Source organism: Lolium rigidum, chromosome 7, assembly GCF_022539505.1.
Source record: "Lolium rigidum isolate FL_2022 chromosome 7, APGP_CSIRO_Lrig_0.1, whole genome shotgun sequence".
In the NCBI taxonomy this organism is placed as follows: Eukaryota; Viridiplantae; Streptophyta; class Magnoliopsida; order Poales; family Poaceae; genus Lolium; species Lolium rigidum.
This window is the reverse complement of record NC_061514.1, coordinates 156263164-156283787: the sequence shown is the minus strand read 5'-3', so window position 1 is coordinate 156283787 and position 20624 is coordinate 156263164. Positions and strand designations below refer to the sequence as shown.

The window sequence follows — 20624 nt, the reverse complement described above, 5'->3', positions numbered from 1 at the left end:
AAAAATTTCAGCGTTTTATCACAAGCAGTTTCAGCAGTTTTAGCAGTTTCAGGTAATTTTGCGCGCTTTGCACTAGGAGTAGAAGCATCGCCAACACCAATTATTTTACCATTGATAGTAGGAGGTGCAGCAACATATGAATCATTAGCCTTGCTAGTGGTGGTAATAGTCCAAACTTTAGCTACATTTTCCTTTCTAGCTAGTTTTTCATTTTCTTCTCTATCCCACCTAGCACGCAGTTCAGCCATTAATCTTATATTCTCATTAATTCTGGATGGCATTTGCTGTAGTAACAATTTTATTTTCAATATCCCTATTAGGCATAACTTTCGATTTCAAAAGATCAACATCGGAGGCGAGGACTATCAACTCTAGAAACAAGAATATCAATTTTATTGAGCTTTTCCTCAACAGATTTGTTAAAGGCAGTTTGTGTACTAATAAATTCTTTAAGCATGGCTTCAAGTCCAGGGGGTGTATTCCTATTATTGTTGTAAGAATTCCCATAAGAATTAGCATAACCGTTACCATTATTATAAGGATATGGCCTATAGTTATTACTAGAATTGTTCCGATAAGCATTGTTGTTGAAATTATTATTTTTAATGAAGTTTACATCAACATGTTCTTCTTGGGCAACCAATGAAGCTAATGGAACATTATTAGGATCAACATTAGTCCTATCATTTGCAAGCATAGACATAATAGCATCAACCTTATCATTCAAGGAAGAGGATTCTTCAACGAGAATTTACCTTCTTACCTTGTGGAGCTCTTTCCGTGTGCCATTCGGAGTAATTAACCATCATATTATCAAGAAGCTTTGTTGCTTCACCAAGAGTGATGGACATAAAGGTACCTCCAGCAGACTGAATCCAATAAATTCCGCGAAGAAAAATTTAGTCCTGCATAGAAGGTTTGGATGATCATCCAAGTAGTCGATCCATGGGTTGGGCAATTTTTAACTAGAGATTTCATTCTTTCCCAAGCTTGAGCAACATGTTCATTATCCAATTGTTTAAAATTCATTATGCTACTCCTCAAAGATATAATTTTAGCAGGGGGATAATATCTACCAATAAAAGCATCCTTGCATTTAGTCCAGGAATCAATACTATTCTTAGGCAGATTTGTATTTCAGTATTAAAGAATGGACCGGGGTCCACAGTTCACTAGAGGTGTCTCTCCCATAAGATAAAAGCATGTTGGGTGAACAAATTACAGTCGGGCAATTGACAAATAGAGAGGGCATAACAATGCACATACATGACATGATAAGTATAGTGAGATTTAATTGGGCATTACGACAAAGTACATAGACCGCCATCCAACTGCATCTATGCCTAAAAAGTCCACCTTCGGGTTATCGTCCGAACCCCCTCCGGTATTAAGTTGCTAACAACGGACAATTGCATTAAGTATGGTGCGTAATGTAATCAACAACTACATCCTCGGACATAGCGCCAATGTTTTATCCCTAGTGGCAACGACACAACACAACCTTAGGGGTTTCGTCACTCCCCAGGTGTCAATGCGGGCATGAACCCACTATCGAGCATAAGTACTCCCTCTTGGAGTTAAAAGTAAAAACTTGGCCGAGCCTCTACTAGAAACGGAGAGCATGCAAGATCATAAACAACACATGTATAATAACTTGATAATTAACATGACATGGTATTCTCTATCCATCGGATCCCGACAAACACAACATATAGAATTACGGATAGATGATCTTGATCATGTTAGGCAGCTCACAAGATCCAACAATGAAGCACAATGAGGAGAAGACAACCATCTAGCTATCGCTATGGACCCATAGTCCGGGGGTGAACTACTCACTCATCACTCCGGAGGCGACCATGGCGGTGTAGAGTCCTCCGGGAGATGAATCCCCTCTCCGGCGAGGGTGCCGGAGGAGATCTCCGAGAATCCCCGAGATGGGATCGGCGGCGACGGCGTCTCGGTGAGGTTTTCCGTATCGTGGTTTTTCGCATCGGGGGTTTCGCGACGGAGGCTTTAAGTAGGCGGAAGGGCAGGTCAAGGGGCGTCACGAGGGGCCCACGCTATAGGTCGGCGCGGCCGGGGCTTGCCGCGCCGCCCTATAGCTTGGCCACCTCGTGGCCCCACTCGTGTGTTCTTCGGTCTTCCGGAAGCTCCGTGGAAAAATAGGGCCCCGGGTCTTCGTTTCGTCCAATTCCGAGGATATTTCGTTACTAGGATTTACGAAACCAAAAACAGCGGAAAACGAGAGCCGGCACTTCGGCATCTTGTTAATAGGTTAGTTCCGAGAAAATGCACGAATATGACATAAAGTGTGCATAAAACATGTAGGTATCATCAATAATATGGCATAGAACATAAGAAATTATCGATACGTCGGAGACGTATCAAGGAGCCCACCCAGGTCCAGCTGGCTCCCCCTTACGGCTTCCTCCGTCATCCGGAAAAATAGGATTTTCCGTAAAACTTCCTTCCACGGTTGATCTTCCGAAATATCGCATCCTGACGGTGCTTTTTCCGGCGAGAATCCCGGCTCCGGTGCTCAATCTCCAAATAATCATGAAACATGCAAAATAGATGAAATAACATAAGTATTGTGTCCCAATACGAAATATATCAATGAATAACAACAAATTATGATATAAAATAGTGATGCAAATTGGACGTATCAGAACTGCACCGTCGCTGCGCGCTAATAACTTGCGTCGCGAGGTAGGCGACAGTTAGGTCAAAATTTATTGTGCCACTGACGGGTTGGCCCCGCCACTCCCCGCCTCGCTTTTCGGTGTGTACGGCGTCCCCGGTGCGTCCCCTGTGGGGCAGGGACGGGCTCGGGGCGCCGGACACCGTATCGGGGCCCGCAGGACAAAAATGGGCTTTAGGGCATCTCCAACGGCGCGACGCAAACGGACGCTGAGTGACCGTTTGCGTCCGCGCGGACCGGAAATGCGTCTGACACCACCTCCAGCGGGGCGACGCAAAGTGACCGGGCCGTCCGCGGATACGCAAACCTGGCCCAAATATGCGCCAGGTTTGCGTCTCCGCGGTCGCGCCTAGTGTCCGCTCGCTTCCCCACGGGCCCTCATGGCAGCGACCCATGTTCGATCGGCCTCGAATTCACAACGCGCGCCGGTGTGGCAACCGCGCCGATCAACCGCCGCAATGGAGCGCCGAACCGCCGCGGAAGAGCAACCGTCGGCCTCTTCGTTATACGTGTCGCCGTTAATCCCCGCACATTATAACCCCCGCGTCTACGGTAATTCAAGTTCAACCTCCTCTTGTTCTTCTTCTCCAACACCGGCACGCCATGAGCGACTACACGCTGCCGTCCGACTCGGAGAGCGAGGGCAAGTCGCCCGGATTTCTACATTGGTGGGAATCCCCTGCGACGCCAAGCGATCCGGGCTCCACGCCCAGCGACCCTGCCTCCACGCCGAGTGAGGAGGAGAAGGACGGAGGCGGCAATGGCAGCGAAGGCCATGAGGAGGACGGAGGCGGCATGATACGTCTCCAACGTATCGATAATTTCTTGTGTTCCATGCCACATTATTGATGTTATCTACATGTTTTATGCACACTTTATGTCATATTCGTGCATTTTCTGGAACTAACCTATTAACAAGATGCCGAAGTGCCGATTCTTGTTTCTGCTGTTTTTGGTTTCAGAAATCCTAGTAAAGAAATATTCTCGGAATTGGACGAAATAAAAGCCCAGAGGCCTATTTTCTCACGAAGCTTCCAGAAGTCCGAAGATGAAAGGAAGTGGGGCCACAGGGGAGCCAAACCCTAGGGTGGCGCGGCCCCCCCCCCTGGCCGCGCCGCCCTGTCATCTGGGGCCCCTGTGCCCCCTCTCGACTTGCCCTTCCGCCTACTTAAAGCCTCCGTGACGAAACTTCCAGTACCGAGAGCCACGATACGGAAAACATTACTGAGACGCCGTCGCCGCCGATCCCATCTCGGGGGATCCCGGAGATCGCCTCCGGCACCCTGCCGGAGAGGGGAATCATCTCCGGAGGACTCTACACCGCCATGGTCGCCTCCGGAGTGATGAGTGAGTAGTCTACCCCTGGACTATGGGTCCATAGCAGTAGCTAGATGGTTGTCTTCTCCCCATTGTGCTATCATTGTCGGATCTTGTGAGCTGCCTATCATGATCAAGATCATCTATCCGTAATTCTATATGTTGCGTTTGTTGGGATCCGATGAATAGAGAATACTTGTTATGTTGATTATCAAAGTTATGCTTATGTGTTGTTTATGATCTTGCATGCTCTCCGTTACTAGTAGATGCTCCGGCCAAGTAGATGCTTTTAACTCCAAGAGGGAGTACTTATGCTCGATAGTGGGTTCATGCACGCATTGACACCAGGACGAGTGACGAGAAAGTTCTAAGGTTGTGTTGTGCTTGTTGCCACTAGGGATAAAACATTGATGCTATGTCTAAGGATGTAGTTGTTGATTACATTACGCACCATACTTAATGCAATTGTCTCGTTGCTTTGCAACTTAATACTCGGAGGGGTTCGGATGATAACTCGAAGGTGGACTTTTTAGGCATAGATGCGGTTGGATGGCGGTCTATGTACTTTGTCGTAATGCCCAATTAAATCTCACTATACTCATCATGATATGTATGTGCATTGTCATGCTCTCTTTATTTGTCAATTGCCCAACCGTAATTTGTTCACCCAACATGCTGTTCGTCTTATGGGAGAGACACCTCTAGTGAACTGTGGACCCCGGTCCAATTCTCTTTACTGAAATACAATCTACTGCAATACTTGTTTTTACTGTTTTCTCTGCAAACAATCATCTTCCACACAATACGGTTAATCCTTTGTTACAGCAAGCCGGTGAGATTGACAACCTCACCGTTTCGTTGGGGCAAAGTACTTTGGTTGTGTTGTGCGGGTTCCACGTTGGCGCCGGAATCTCCGGTGTTGCGCCGCACTACATCCCGCCGCCATCAACCTTCAACGTGCTTCTTGGCTCCTCCTGGTTCGATAAACCTTGGTTTCTTTCTGAGGGAAAACTTGCTGCTGTGCTCATCATACCTTCCTCTTGGGGTTGCCCAACGAACGTGTGAAATACACGCCATCACGGCACTGCCAGCGACGCCGAGGACGAGGAGGAGGGCCAGGAGGAGGAGGAGGACTCCGACACCAAGTTCGCCCGGTTGGAGTCGCAGAAGGCGGCGGACGACAAGGCGGCGGCAAGGAAGAAGTCCAGGGCCCGGGCAAGGGCGCTAGCGCGGGCGGCGCGTCGTCGTCCGTTCACCGACGACGACGAAGACGCCATTTCTTCCAGTTTCAACTCCTCGACGGGCGCGTCGTCCTCCAGTTCTGACGAGGAGGTGACAAGCAAGAGGCGCAGGAGTTTCGACGACGAGGCAGGGCCTTCTAACAAGAAGGCCAAAAATTAGTTTTAGTTTATATGTTTTTAAATTTGTTCTTCTTTGTATGTTAAATATGTTTGAATCTAGTCGATTGAAGTATCCGGTTAATTGTTTAGGCTATAATCTATTCGACTGGAGCAACATGACATCATTGAGTACTACTTTTTCGCGTTTAAACTTGATCATTCAACAAAAATGAAAGAAGTAGCACAAAAATAAAACACTTGTATGTCTAAAATGCGTCGGACCGCTGGAGGTAGCCCCCGACGCAAACGGACATTTCGTCCCTCGCGGTCATTTTGGCGTCCGCCAGGCGACACAAACGGACGCCAGCGGATAATTTGGGCGTCCGAAATGCTGGAGATGCTCTTAGGGGACGCGGCTGGAACCGTTTTTTTGGCCCGGCGCGCCCAAATTGCTTTGGGGGATGTTTGAGAGACGCGACTGGAGATGCTCTTAAGGCACACACACAGTCTTGCAGGCATGATTTACATGACTGCGTATTACATAACATGGTGTACATAATATACCTTCTCTATATACGGCTAACGGTATTTCCTAGCTAACTGGCCTATTACATAACATGGTGTACATAATATACCTTCTCTATATACGGGTAACGGTATTTCCTAGCTAACTGATCTAACAATCGGTTGGTAAGTTAGTAAAGATTAGACCTCTATTTAGAATCGCTTTACCTTATTTTATATATTTTTGAATAATTTGATTTACCTTATTTTATATATTTTTGAATAATTTGATGTTGTAAGTGCGGTTTTTTTTACCCGCGTGTACCCATTTACCCTGCCCGGTGACGGGTATAGAAAAAATTTGTACCCGTTGACGGGTATGAGTATGGGTGACAGATATAATTGAAGGCGACGGATACATGTATGGGATGGCTCTACCCGTACCGGGTGCCATCCCTAGCTCATTTTGCACCACCCATGAGTGCAGGAGGAAGATGACGTCGCTTCCCCCCTAAATACTTATGTATAATTTATTCGCAAAAAGTTACTTATGTATAATTTAATTTAAGGATTTTCATGTGAGGGCTAATCGATCTTACTCTATAGCATTTTGGCCTCTTTGCAAAAAACAAGTTTGCTTTCAATGTTCCACCCGACACCAGGACTACTCATAGTGGAGTTACATGGTCCCACCGTTCTGATTTAGTCTATATTTTTTTAAAATAAAATAAACTAGTGTGTTATATTTTTTAGTGGTACTTAAATATGTGAACAACCAATACAAAATACATTGAAAATAACATCTAACAAAAAAAAAGCAAAACCACTTTGTTTTTAGGGGCTATAATTTAGAATATTTCAAAACAAATTTAGGGTAAGAATATAGACTATTTCAAAACGGAGGAAGTGGGTAGTAACATCATCAACACCAATATATTTTGGTGACATATCATGACAATAAGTAAAGAAAGAGAGTAAGGTGATAACTAGCCATGTTATTATAACATCACACACCCCAAGATAAGATAAGTCTATATCATAACAAATAATATAATAAAATATATACTACCCTACGTTACTTGGAGTGAGATCAGGTGACATGCACCTTTTGCATGTCACCGTGTGACATGCGGTCTAAATCCAAATTTAAATATTACGAATTTTTTTGAAAAAAATCATACATGTTCGCTGCACATATTAAGACAACTCCTAAAATTTTCAGATCAAAATTCGAAAGATACATCGAGAAACAAAAAAGAGAAATCTGTCATGAATAGTTCCCGAATTCAAATCTGAGTTTCTCTGTAGACTATTCACATCTGAGTTTCTCTTTTTTGTTTCTCGATGTATGTTTCGAATTTTGATCTGAAATTTTTAGGGATTATCGTAATATGTGCTGTGAATATACATCATTTTTTTCAGATTTTTTCGCAATGTTTAAATTTGGATTTAGGTCGCATGTCACACGGTGACATGCAAAAGGTGCATGTCACCTGATCTCACTCCACGTTACTTACCACTATGATTAGCCTAATACATATTTTTATCTATGTCAAACATAAATAATAATGAGATAGGATGGCACCATTACTTGATCTCGGCGTGCAATCATATGCATAGATCATTATTAAATCTTGAAGTATAATCAAATTGGATTCCAAAAACTAATAAAATTTGGGTCTACTACACTAGAATACCAAACGTATCTAAACTACAATGCATTTGAGTAATTATCTCTACATATATACAACTGTTTTTTTCTTTGATGTCTTGGCGTTAATATATGGTTTTTATTTGAACTTTTCTCTGTTTTCCTGAGATTTCCTAAATGAAAATCATTTTCATTTTCTCTCCTAAATCACATGAGCTGAAAGCCCAGCTGTCAAACCAGTAAACCAATGTAGCGTCCACCTTCAACTCCAGCAAGCCAAGGCCGTATCTTTTTTTTTTCTTTGTACTCAAACTCGTTCGTTGGCCCAGAATCAAGAGCCAGATGTACGAAAGTTCATTCCTCTCTACTGGGCCTCGCATCTGCCAGCACATGGGCTCGCTTACAAGCTTGTTTCCCTTGACTATCGAGACGATTCATTTAGTTATCATCAAAGAGCTCTTAGTGTCCCAACTTTCTTTAAAAAAAAAGAGCTAAAAAAAGTTATCCCTCAAATACATTATTACTCCCTCTATTGTGTTCCACAATTTTCATAACCAAACCTAATTTTAGTTCGATCAAGTTTTTTCAAAAAATATATCAACCTCTAGAAAAGTTACTCCCTCCGATCCTAAAAAAGTGTCCAAACCATAGTCTAATTAAGTTTTCTAATTAACCCCTTCTGAATCAACCAATTCTGTGCATGCAACCCGTGTCAGTGGCTCCATTCTACATGCGCGCAGCAGCAGCATAAATGGGACTGCGGGTTCATAAGACAAGAAGATTGAGGATGTTTTTATAAAATCGTACTTTAGACTCTTTTTTAGGATCAGAGGGAGTATAATTTTGCGTGCTATAAAGTGTTAACGGTGCAGATGTTCACACTTTTTTCTTCTATAATTCAGGTAAACCTATAGAAGTTTGAGTTGGAACAAAACTAGAACACCAATTATTTCGAAAGAAACTGATTTTTGGGAAAGATATTTTTTCCTCCGCTCTTCTCGTGATGTGTATCATGTGACGGAGTGTCAACATAGATTCTTTGAGATTTTCTCTTGGGAAGCGGGATATGGGTGCGCATGTTGGATGTGCATTGTTTTTGGAATTGAGGATTCAAGAGTAAATAGCTTTGGAACCGCTTATTTAAATTGCGAACAACTTTTACCGTTACATTGCTAGTGTCAACATCATCAAAAGTAGATCACGTGTTAATAGGAATGATATAACTTTTGTGACATATACTTGATATTATATTGACCAAATTTATGGATAACTTTTTTCTTAAACAACATGGTTAGGCCCTCCATCAACGTCTCCACACTGCCTCCGCGAATTTTGTCGGCAACCATATCCCGAGTGCCACGCATGTCGGTAGGAGATGGTCACAGAGGGGATTACGTTCCATGTACTTATTTCTGCCATGAGAGAGGACATATGATGTTTTGAGCTTACGTGCATATTTTTTCGTGAAACTATCGTGGTTCGTGACTTTGCTTGACCATGTGTTCGGTTATTCAGCGTGCGGTGTAACCCATGAATTTTAATTTTGCCCCACAAAATAGTTTTCTTTTCTTTTTGAGGTAACTTACAAGCGCTAGGAAAGCAAGAGAGAACATCTACCAAATATCAGAGGAGGAGATATGGAGAGAGATGACCGACAAGTTTTCGTCCTTGTCATTTCACGGTAAGTACGTAATATTTTAGGCCGGGCGACCGGCGATAATCTATATCTATACCTAATAATAAAGGAGCTAACGTTTCCGTGGTTTGGTCCGTTGGTTTCTGCTAAAATTTTCGTCAACGCTTTTTTTGGACCGTTTTACCCTCCCACCAAATCGCATAATACTGCTAAAGCCATTGTATACCGGTTGGTTCGTTTCGTTTTTCTTTTTTCTCCGCTAGCCGAGAGCAGGCATAGAACTGCTCTGCGCGAAAGGAGACGACCCACGCGGTGCACACCACGCCAGGCCCGCGCCGCCGGCGCTCCTCCTGCGCGGCTCCCGTCGTCCATTGCCTGACTCTCAATTTCTTACCAAGCGACAACCAGCAACAACGATTGTGTCCTACAGGGGACGAGCGGCGCACGCGAGCGAGCAGCCCCGGGTGGCGGAAGCGGGCGACCTCGGCGAGGATGGGCGAAGCAAGCTCCGGCGTCCGCGGGCGAGGTGCGGCATGGGCGAGCTCCGCGAGCGAGCAAGCGCGGCGAGCTCCGGCAAAGGACGAGCGAAGCGCGCGAGCGAGCGAGCGCGAGCGGCGGCCGCGGGCAAGCTCGTGCGAGGGATGGCCGCCGCAAGCTCGGGCGGGACGCCCGTGCGCGGGCCATGGCGGTGGCGGTCACGGCGAGCTCGGGCGGTGACGGCCGCGGGCGAGATCGGGCGGAGACGGCCGCGGGCGAGCGGAGCAAAGGATGGCCGCGGGAGCTCCGGCGGGGGACGGGCGCGGCGAGCTCGGGCGAGAAGGCGGGGCGGGGGCACGGCAAGGTCGGCCGCCGCTCCCTCCGGCTCCGTTTGCGATGGCCACGCGATGGGACAGAGGCCTGCCGTTCGTCAATCCTCTTTAACGATAGAAGAGGAATTTCCATTCCATTTGTTTCGTGCTTTGCAATCAGGCCAACGATCTGAATATAACTCGTAACAGTTCGGGCGTTCGGGTGGGTTTTTTTTGTCCAAATGGAGTTCAGTTCAGGAGGCCAAATTATAGATAGCCTAGAACTATATCCCCGTAAATGGATGATAATATACTTGAAAGCTGTTGCGCGGATCACAGATATAATGTTTACATGAGAATCGTGTTTTGTACTTGTGGTGGCAAGTATGATTAGAATCCGTGCTTCTCTTCGGGACTACAATACCTTATAGGAGTAGTTAATTAGTTCAACAAATAAATAGGTATGTATTTTAAGTTCACGTGTAAACGAATATAAAGATGACTGCACATAGCAATCAGCCACATTCAAGTGAACAACATAATTTACGTTAGATATGAAAAAAATTCAATAAAAACTATGCCACTCAAAAGTTAAAAAAAGGGTTTGAAGCGGGCGGCGCCATTGCGCGATGCAAAAGGAGGAGGGTCGAGAACGGAGCCATCGATGAAAAGGGGGATGGGGGCTCGGATTTGATCGCGTTTGTGTAAAAGAGGCGATGAGTCGGTGGAAGATTACTAGGGGTATCATGGGATTTTTGAAAAAAACTCACTGATTAGGGATCTAGGTATGGGTTACAGGAGAGAGGTTCGTTTTCAGGAGGTGCTCATAGAGGTAGGGTGTGCGTGTGTGTGTTCATATTGCTGAGTGTATACACGTGTATGTGACCGTCTGCGTTTGTACTGTTTTTTTAATAGAATAAAGAGTGGTCAATTCTCAAAAAAATATATATAAACGATAGCAATTCAAATTAGTGTGACACCGTAGCAACGCACGGGTTTTGTGCTAGTAATTACATATGACAGTCTAAGCTTAGGTAGCATGCTTTTTGTCGTCGAGCTACCATGGTTGGTTGCTCTGCTCAAGCGTTTGCCAATGCATTTTGGGGATAAGTCATAAATTCTAATTTTGCCTCACGAAATGGTCTTCCTTTCCTTTTCGAAATAGCTAGCAACCACGAGAAAAGACATGAGAAAAGGACGATCAGAGCTAGAGCCTTCTACTACATGCTACAGTTCCATGGTAGCATTCCAAAGAGCTCTACCCAAAAAAGGGAAAATCAGATCCACGGAAAGAAGAAGAGCTTTCCGGAAGGAAAAATACTGTGGGGGAAATGAAATTTCAGGGGCAAAAAAGGGGAAGGTAGCGCCGCGCCAAGTCACCCGCCACCACACACCAAGATTTCCCAAGGCCCACCGGGCCAAGTGTCGCCATTCCAACGGTCCTGTCCTCTGTCGTCCTCCCTCACGTGGGCCGAGCGCCGCCCGAGCCGGACCAAAATCTCGCCGTCCCTTCCGCCGGCCGGACGCCACCGTCTTCTTCTTCTTCCTCTTCGCCCCCGCACACCACCTCCCGCCTCGCCACCGTCCTGTCCCGCGCGCCTCCAGAACCCACCGCAGAACCCAAACCCCGCTCGCGGTGCATGGGCGCGAAGAACAAGAACCCGCAGCCGACCACCGGCGCCGGCCGCGACGGCGGCGCGTTCGCCTTCATCTCCAAGGGCTGGCGCGAGGCGCGGGACACCGCCACCGCCGACCTGTCCCTGATGCGGGCGCGCGCCGACCACCTGATCGCGGAGGAGCTGGACCTGGTGCGGAGGCGGATCCAGCCCAAGATCACGGAGCTCACGAAGCACTGCTCGCTCGAGCGGTGGCCGCCCAGGCCCGGCGCCAGCCTCCGCGTCGACCTCGCGGCGATCCGGAACGCCGTCGTGGCCGACGGGCGCGGCGGGGGCGAGTGGCCGTGGAAGGGCGGCAACGGCAAGGGGAGGGCGGAGTGGGGCGTGGTCACGTTTGTGCGGAGCGGGCTCAAGGAGTGTGAGCTGGCTGCGACGATTCGGAGCGGGCTCAAGGAGCTCGAGCGCCGGAGCCTGTCGAGTGAGATGCTTGGTGGGTTTCGGGGACGCGGCGAGTTTCTGGAGAAGCTGAAGCTGAGCTTGGTAAATTCGACTATAGCCTTTGATATTGAAATCGATGATGTACTCCTACAGTCTATACAGACTTGTTTTATATTTCAACCATGGCCTGAAGATTGCATCAGTTAATAGTTTTTTTCCACTTTTGCTGGCATTGTGTTTCATCATATGATACTTTTTCTATACAAGAAAAGCAAATTTAAAAAAATAAATATACCATGTTTCTAAAAAAAGCTCTAATTTTAGAAATCGCTGAAATTAGCGTTTTCAACTTTGTATACATCCAACTATTCCCTCCGTTCAGAACATCTTACATTAGCGAGCAGAGGAAGTATTTTTCTAGCATGCAAGAATCCGATGAATTATGTGCAATAGTGCCGCCTTGAAATAAAAGTAACACCTGACCTAAGTGTATAATGTGATTGTACTCATGTGAGCATTTCTGTTTATTTAAGTACTCATGTGTATTACTCATTTTGTTGCAGAAATTGCTCAACAAAGAGTCCCGCGAACCAAAGGTAATGTCGTAGGAAATAATGCTAAAGCTTAACCGCAGTCTTTTTTTATACAGTGCAAATTTTGGCAACAGAATGCTTGGTCTACGTTTTCCTAATGTCAATTTCAGTGCAATTTTCATTTTCCCTGTAGTCTATTATGACGAAAGTAAGTCCATTAAAAAAGATTTGTATAATTTTGTAAACTACAACTTTTGGCACACCGCAAACATAGCCTGTTGCAGGAAAAAATGGTTCCAATACAATTGATTTGATGCTTATGAGTTATGAAGCAAAATAACCATAGCCAGCTTCCAAGTATCACTACCTTCAGATGGCATGGCAGTTCCATTTTGCATTTAAAATCTCCATTCCTTCAAATCCATAGCCAGTGAATTTGTCATTCTTGCGTACCACTGGCCGGTATATGTTTCTCACGGCAATCCTTTTGCTCAGAAGACATTTGATTTTAAATGATAATGCAGTCTCCGCTTGCTATTTCATTTGATTATTCATTGTTTAAGGTGCATTTTCTCTAAACTGATTCTGGAATGTAAAGCAGGAAGTCCCCCCGCTGGATCTAATGGAAATTCTGACATATCTAGTCCGGCAGTCTGGACCGTTTTTGGATCAACTTGGTATACGAAGAGGTATAAAATATTGCTCGTCCACCTCTTTGTTCTTTTGTGGTGACATTTCTTCATTTTTAATTCCTAGCTACTAATCTTGTGTTACAGATCAATGTGAAAAGCTAGTGGAGACGTTGTACAGTAAACGGGATGGCCGGCTCATGTATCCGTCTCTTTCAGCAGATAGTTCCTTAACTGGGAACAAGAACACAACTGATGATCTTGATCTAAGAATAGCTAGGGTGCTAGAAAGCACTGGCTATCACACAGACGAAGGTTTTCTGAAAGATCCTACAAAGTTGAGAATCTCAGACAACAGACGACATGTTGCAGTTTTCACCACAGCAAGCCTTCCATGGATGACGGGGACAGCCATCAATCCATTGTTCCGTGCTGCTTATCTGGCAAGAAGTACTATGCAAAAAGTGACACTGGTCGTTCCTTGGCTTTGTAAGTCAGACCAGCAACTAGTTTACCCGAATAACATTACCTTTAGTTCTCCAGAAGAGCAAGAAACCTATATAAGGGACTGGCTACAGGAAAGACTTGGCTTTGAAGCAAATTTTAAGATATCATTTTATCCTGGCAAGGTAAACATCCAACATGTATCATCCCAAGGTTTAAGTCTCCAGTTCATACTTTATTCTCTATTTTTCCCAAAAGATTTTCATTGTTTGTTATCTTCCACAGTTCTCAGAAGAACGGCGCAGCATTATTCCTATAGGGGATACCTCACAGTTTATTTCATCCAAAGAAGCTGATATAGCAATTTTGGAAGAACCAGAGCATCTTAACTGGTATCATCATGGGAAGCGCTGGACAGATAAGTTCAATCATGTCATTGGCGTAGTTCATACAAATTACCTAGAGTATATCAAGAGAGAGAAGAATGGTGCCCTTCAAGCTTTCCTTGTTAAACATATCAACAATTGGGTGACAAGGGCATACTGCCACAAGGTACATTTTGTTTAGGTCAGCTTTTGTTTTAAAGTTCATGTCGCCATAGTGTAGCTAATAATGGTGCCTTTAGGTTTTACGTCTGTCAGGAGCAACTCAGGATCTTCCCAGGTCCATTATTTGCAACGTTCATGGTGTGAACCCGAAGTTCCTCAATGTTGGTGAAAAAGTAGCAGCTGATATGGAGCGTGGACAGAAGGCCTTTTCGAAGGGAGCATATTTTCTTGGGAAGATGGTTTGGGCTAAAGGTTATAAAGAACTTATTGATTTATTATCGGAACACAAAAATTGTCTAGAGGGCTTCAAGCTAGATGTGTATGGAAATGGTGAGGATTCACAGGCTGTCCAGGCTGCTGCTAGGAAGTTGGATTTGGGCATCAATTTTTTCAAGGGAAAGGACCATGCCCATGAATCACTTCATGGGTGAGACTAGAATCAAGCAAGCTGCTAAATGAATTCTCTTTCACTTTTTTCTATATTATGCTGAATACTGACACGGTGTTTATATTCCCTTATTAAATTCTAGGTACAAGGTTTTCATCAATCCAAGTGTTAGTGATGTCCTATGCACAGCAACTGCTGAGGCTCTTGCAATGGGGAAATTTGTTGTCTGTCCCGATCATCCATCAAATGAGTTTTTCAAGTCATTTCCCAACTGCTTGACATATAAAGCTCCAGAGGAATTTGTTGCCAAAGTGAAAGAGGCCATGGCTAGCGAACCTCAACCTCTGACCCCTGAGCAAAGATACAGTTTATCATGGGAGGCAGCAACCAAGAGATTTATGGAGTACTCGGAGCTTGACAAAGTTCTGGAAGAGAGAAATGGTCACTGTGGACAAGGTGTAAAGAGAAAAGGTGTGAGGAAGATACCTTTACTTCCTAAATTCTCAGACATCATGGATGGAGGACTGGCATTCGCTCATTACTGCCTAACTGGGAATGAGATCCTCCGATTGGCGACAGGAGCAATTCCTGGTACCCGTGACTATGATAAACAGCAGTGCATGGATTTGAACCTCTTGCCTCCCCAAAATCAACACCCTGTATATGGCTTGTGATGTGAATCTGGTTGCACTTAACTATAATGTATAGTTGAAGGAATTTGCTCCTTAGGTATGTGCATACCAAGTGTTATTTAGTTCCTGTGCTGCTGACTAGCGACTAGAGAGTAGAGTCTGTACATAGTAGAATCTTATTAGGTTTGTATTGTTTGTACTCTTTGCCTATAATCTTTTCCTTCTATTCTCCAAATAAGCAAGTTGCTTCAATAATGGGTATTTCTACTAGCTTTGCATCTTGTATATTTATGGCTTCATCATCTGCCAATGGCATCTTTACTTGTTATGGATCATGCTAATACAAAACACAATATATTCAGTAAAAGAACAGATAGTCACAACAAAACCTATGAGCTATAGTGTGTAACTGTAGGAAGGGGAAAGTTGCGTAGGATATTTTAATTTGCTTCAACTAGCTAAAGTGATAATGTGAGAATAGATATTAATTAAGTAGGTTATATATGGAACCATGAGCTTGTGCATATTTTCCGAGCTCCTCTTGTTTCTTTACTAACCTAATCATATGAGAATTTTGATTTTATTAAAGAGGTTCTGGAACCATGAACTTGAGTACCGAGTCCCTCTTGTTTCTTTATTAACCCAAGATTCTTATTTTTTGGAAGTACTTCTCTGGCTCAAATAAGTTGGCTTGACCTTACAACTGGTTATATGTAAATATGTTTGTTCATTTGAGAAGTTTTTCCGACCATACATTATGCAAGTACACATCAGAATTTAGGTATATGTCATGGCCTCCTTTGTATACTTCATTTTAGACATACCAATCAAAGGCATGATAGTACAAAAAAAGATAGGTAAACAGCAGACGTGAAAGTTAAAAACAATATGGGATTAAGATTAACCCACCAACCAATACAAAAGCAAGTGACAGGTTCCCCAGTTTGCACTGGTGAAGGATAATTGAGGGGAGGTAATTGACATGAACAGATAATATTAGTTTGTGTTTCACTGCAGCTGGCCTGTCCTTGATTAATACATGTCTTTTTGAGGAGGAATCACGCTTGCGATATCATTAATGAAATTGCAGTTCAGGAACATTTAGAATTCACATACAAAACGAAACAGGGGCGAGTCAGGCCAACAACATGGCTGAAGCTCAGAAAAATAAACACCATTAGTACAGTATTACATGACCAAATATTCAAACCCCAGAAATGTGTTCTGCCAAGAGCTTCAGCTGTGACCTGATACAACATTCCGGACGTGATCAATATATGGTCGACTAAGATTCAGCGAAAAACTTGGTAATTATCACTGAATTTCTGAAAAAATGAGCAAAAAGAAAATCTTGGGCAGCCTTAGTGAGTTGTGCTGGAATTTTTTTTTTTGAGTAGATTGGTTTTGCCGTATCTCCAGTTTCCCACAAACTTCGTGTTTATCTTTTGTGAGGCTTCAACAATTTCAGCAAAAGTGTATAGTGAAACCATGATTGTTGGCCCCTCTAGCAGAGAGCCAAAAAAAGGAAGATAGAAGGTTCAGAGAAAACTAGTCATTGACATCTACAGTATATGTAATAACTTTTTTTCTTTTGCAGCACGTCTTTTGGAAATACTGTAGTGCTTTATTATCAAAATTTAGCATCATAATTACTTCTATAGCATCGAAGAATTAATCACATGCTGTGTACACAATATAGTATTGTGCAATGTACACCGTCACTATACTAGTCGATCCCACTTGGAATTGATGCTCCCATGGAATATTCTCTGGATAGAATAACCATGCCCGACATAAGTTTGCGTCTGTCAACTCTGAATGTCAATAACGATATCCTTCTGAGTTTTTTCAGGGTTCTTGAAATGGGCATGCCAGGCTAGATTATCAACTGTTTCTGCAATTTTCACTATTATCGTAACCAAGTCTGAGAGAAGTGTTGCAGTGACAGCCACATGCATCGCTTGCAACAGGGCCTCATCTTCTGACAATTCATTTCTGAGGCCTTTTGCAACTTTGATGGCTGCAGACATGGTGATGCTTGCTGGAGGTGGTACGGTCATTGTTTGAATCGCTGTTGATAGCTCCCTGAGCGCCTTAGCAGAGTGTGAGCTCATTTCCCCGCATGCCGTTCGGATCTTTAAGGTTAGCTCTGGATTGGCTTCAGGGTACTGTTGATCAGGCAAATGCTGTTGGTTAGTAACTTGGCTCAGTAGTCATTTGAGATCATGAAATGGGGAGGATCTGCAATTACCTGAGATTTTTGCAGTGTGATGACATAGGATGCAAGAGCTTCCATTGAATTCGCGCACTGGCGGCAGAGAGCTCCGAGCTTCTGGTATTGGCTCCATGGGTGTCGGAAGCCGAATTTACCATGACCAGGCTCCCACTTGGCAAAGTTGCTCTGCGATGTTCGAAATAACATTACAAAAACTACCGGGTATACAAGCTGTTTTCTCGCAGATGCTTGTCATCAGTAAAGGAAGCTTACCAGTGAGTCCTCAGTGGCCTTAGAATTGAGGACGCTCTTGTACACTTGGAGAAAGGGTTTTCCCTCTAAATTCTCACTGGTAGCCTTTTCTCCAAAGCATTCAGATTCCATTCCTGCATACAAGTGTACAGTTTCAGTCTCACACTTTGGTGCCCGTCAGAAGTAACCAACTCCAAGTGCATGATATAGTTTTCTAGAGTACTTTTCTTTTCAATTTTATTTTGGCAGAGTAGAACGGTGCCATTGTAAGGTAGTCTGTTGGTTCCCTATTTTATCAGCAATTTTTTGTCAGCAAAATTGTCCCAGATCCAAGTGGTAGTTCTCTGTATTCTTATGAAGTTGCTCCCGGGGGGTTTGACAAGCAGAAATATAAAACAGAGTATGCCTGGTTACTCTAGTCAGGAAGTGTCCGCTGCTGTTGCTTGCTTGTTTCCGCCTTTCTTTTTAATCTAGAGAACACAAATTCGGTCTTCTATTCGAGATTAATTCCAGATCAATTTGCGTTGTATAGTTTGATTACCATACATAGCTTGAACCAGACTGATAGCGACGTGCAGGAATCTTTGTAACTGATTAACTGAATGTGGTAGTAATGCATGCATGGCCAGAAGTCCAGGACACATATATACGTAGTCGTCGAGATCAAGAGGTCCAAATCAAATTTCGTTATCAGTCCGTTCAGAATTATAGGATGTTCTAGTTTTTTTTTCTTCTGAGTTCATAGGTATCTAGATGCATTTCGGCATGTGTGTTCACTCATTTGCACTTCGTAGTCCACATAAAAATATTCAAAACATGTTATAATTTGAAACTGAAGGAACTAGTACCTTCAAGGAACTGCGCGAGCTTATCGAGGTTTGCGGTGGCAAGCTTATGCAGGTCCTCGCCTGCCCAGACGGGGAAGACGAAGATGGTGGTGCAGAGGCAGGTGAGGACGCCGATGACGATGGTGGAGAAGCGCTGGTGTGCGAGTTGGATGAGCTCCTCCACGCGGTAGCTCGACACCGCCACCAGGCTGAAGGTGAGTATGAAGATGGTCACGCCGTAGTCGTACTTGGCCTTGATCTCCGGGATGAACCGCGAGAAGGTCGCCGCCGATGCTGCAATAATATACACCATCCATATTAATTACTTCTCTTCTAGCTCGATCTCTTGCTTTATCGATCACGCCACTACAGTACTTCTCGAGAGAAAAGTCCATATAAGAGATATACATGCATATATGCGTACCTAGCAAGAAGACGAAGATGCCTAGCAGTATAGGCTCCCCCTGTGCGCCGCAGCGGTTGGCTATCTGATGAGCTCCGACGGCGATGAACCCAGCCACCAGCGTCGCGAAGGCTCTATTCAACCCCTTGCTCAGCGTGCCACCTGTAACACGCATGCTGTTCAGTTCATGTATGGCGTGACGCACACAGAAGAAGCTATTACTCTCATAACATTAATTGTAATATACAGTTGCACACACGCTAATACATGGCGTGACGTACTGTACTAAAGAGATTATTAATCTGCCATTAATTCATCAAACACGAACTGACTCAGACCGATGATAGCATAGCACGCACGTACCGACGGTGTACTCCATGACGACGACGACGGTGAGAACGGCCCACAGCGTGGAGACGCCGAAGCCCTTGAAGAGCGGCGTGACGTAGTAGAGCACGGACACCAGCGTGAGTGCCAGGCCGACCTTGAGCGAGTGCGCTACTCTCCTGGGATCCTCCCTGGCGATCCGGCCGACCTTCCTGGCGAACCCGGCGACCCTGCACCACAGCTCGACGGGCACCGACCGGAGCCGCTGCCAGCAACGCGCGAAGATGCTGCCGCCGACAGCACCGTGTCCGGCCGTCGTCTCGCCATTGCCGTCGCTCACTCTGATCTGGTGATCCACCTCCATGGTAGCACTAATGGTGGATATATATGGATCAAACGGTGGTCGATGTTCCTAGCCTACTTGAAGATTACAACAAAGCAGAAATGCATGTCATGTGTGTGTGTGTGAGATATGAAGTCATGGCTATGGCGCGCGAGGGGTTATATAGGCGGAGGGAAACGCCAGCTGCACGCGGCGCCTTTTTGGAAGCGATACGGTGATGCGACAGACAGGGCAGGCAGCGATCGGTAGTGGAGCAAAAGCGTAGGCATTGCGCCATCGGCTTTCCCGGAGAATATGACTGGGGAGATCTTGCCGCGCGCTGTTGTGTTCGCTTTCGTCTCGTCTTCTCCACCGTACACCGGTGTACGGTTGCTCTCGCCACCACTACCTTGCTACGTGATCGGTTGCCGCTGCTCTGCTCCAGCTTCCAGGGGATGCACAACACGGTCACCGATACTTGGAAATGTGTTGCATTCGGTTGCGTTTTTAGCGGTGCGTCATGTTTTGAAATCCATAGCAGGAAGATCATTTGCACATGTGCTTGATTATTCAGCTATTTTGTATGTACTCTTTGCATGCATGGATGTGCTTAGAAATGCAGAGCGTCGTCCGATCCAGCCCACGCGTCGGATTCATAATCCGTTAAATTAGTTGTATCATTTTTAGCAAATGGGTTAATTACAATAAAATTACACTAAACCAGTAATATACGGGGAAGAGGAGGCGATAAAAAACCAATCTAGGGTTTCGTCCCTCCCACTCCCATGGCCTTAGAGATGTGGCAGATCACGGCCTCTTGCATTACTAGCGGGCGATTCCCATTCTTGTTTTCTAGGTATTTGTAGTGTCTTGTTCGGGATAGTGAAACGACGGCTATGTCCTGAAGTCAGAATAAAGTTCTTTACGTCCTATCCGCATTTTGATGGTGCATGTAGCATCGATGTAGGGTGTTCCGGCGTTGTCTTTTCAGTGGATCTCATGAGATCTGGTCGGTGTCCGTGTTAGTTGGTGTTGTTTCAAGTATGACCCTTCCGATCCATAGTTCTCATATTTAGCATGGTTGTTGCTCTGGTGTGCTAATCCTTTAGG

General features: G+C 44.9%; 2 protein-coding genes across 3 annotated transcripts; one reads left to right on the top strand and one right to left on the bottom strand.

Moving 5' to 3' along the window:
* Positions 1-11287: 11287 nt before the first annotated feature.
* LOC124675686 (digalactosyldiacylglycerol synthase 1, chloroplastic-like) lies at positions 11288-18029 on the top strand. 2 transcript variants are annotated; one of them, XR_006993381.1, is made up of 8 exons: positions 11288-12096; positions 12558-12590; positions 13129-13216; positions 13304-13785; positions 13886-14152; positions 14226-14575; positions 14679-15265; positions 17021-18029. XR_006993381.1 is itself a non-coding variant. In XM_047211762.1 (7 exons), the coding sequence occupies exons 1-7, from the start codon at positions 11581-11583 to the stop codon at positions 15208-15210; spliced, it is 2268 nt and encodes a 755-aa protein (XP_047067718.1). In that variant the 5' UTR covers positions 11288-11580; the 3' UTR covers positions 15211-15430. The 2 variants fall into 2 exon arrangements, 1 of the variants encoding a protein (XP_047067718.1); XM_047211762.1 differs by lacking the exon at positions 17021-18029 and having other exon boundaries at positions 14679-15430.
* On the bottom strand, positions 16977-19556 carry LOC124675687 (aluminum-activated malate transporter 1-like). Its single transcript, XM_047211763.1, has 6 exons — positions 19229-19556; positions 18887-19027; positions 18484-18756; positions 17657-17769; positions 17420-17569; positions 16977-17336 (listed from the first exon to the last, which is right to left on the bottom strand). Exons 1-6 carry the CDS (start codon positions 19554-19556, stop codon positions 16977-16979), a joined length of 1365 nt encoding a protein of 454 aa, XP_047067719.1.
* Between the last annotated feature and the right edge of the window lie 1068 nt (positions 19557-20624).

What these genes read in the sequence shown, in the direction of transcription:
- LOC124675687 (XM_047211763.1), bottom strand. Translation starts at nt 19,556, where the DNA reads ATGGAGGTGGATCACCAGATCAGAGTGAGCGACGGCAATGGCGAGACG. An exon ending in CGTCATGGAGTACACCGTCG is followed by an intron (nt 19,028 to 19,228) that starts GTACGTGCGTGC and finishes TGCGTGTTACAG; the next exon opens with GTGGCACGCTGAGCAAGGGG. An exon ending in CATCTTCGTCTTCTTGCTAG is followed by an intron (nt 18,757 to 18,886) that starts GTACGCATATAT and finishes ATATTATTGCAG; the next exon opens with CATCGGCGGCGACCTTCTCG.
- LOC124675686 (XM_047211762.1), top strand. Translation starts at nt 11,581, where the DNA reads ATGGGCGCGAAGAACAAGAACCCGCAGCCGACCACCGGCGCCGGCCGC. An exon ending in TCAACTTGGTATACGAAGAG is followed by an intron (nt 13,217 to 13,303) that starts GTATAAAATATT and finishes CTTGTGTTACAG; the next exon opens with ATCAATGTGAAAAGCTAGTG. An exon ending in GCCCATGAATCACTTCATGG is followed by an intron (nt 14,576 to 14,678) that starts GTGAGACTAGAA and finishes ATTAAATTCTAG; the next exon opens with GTACAAGGTTTTCATCAATC.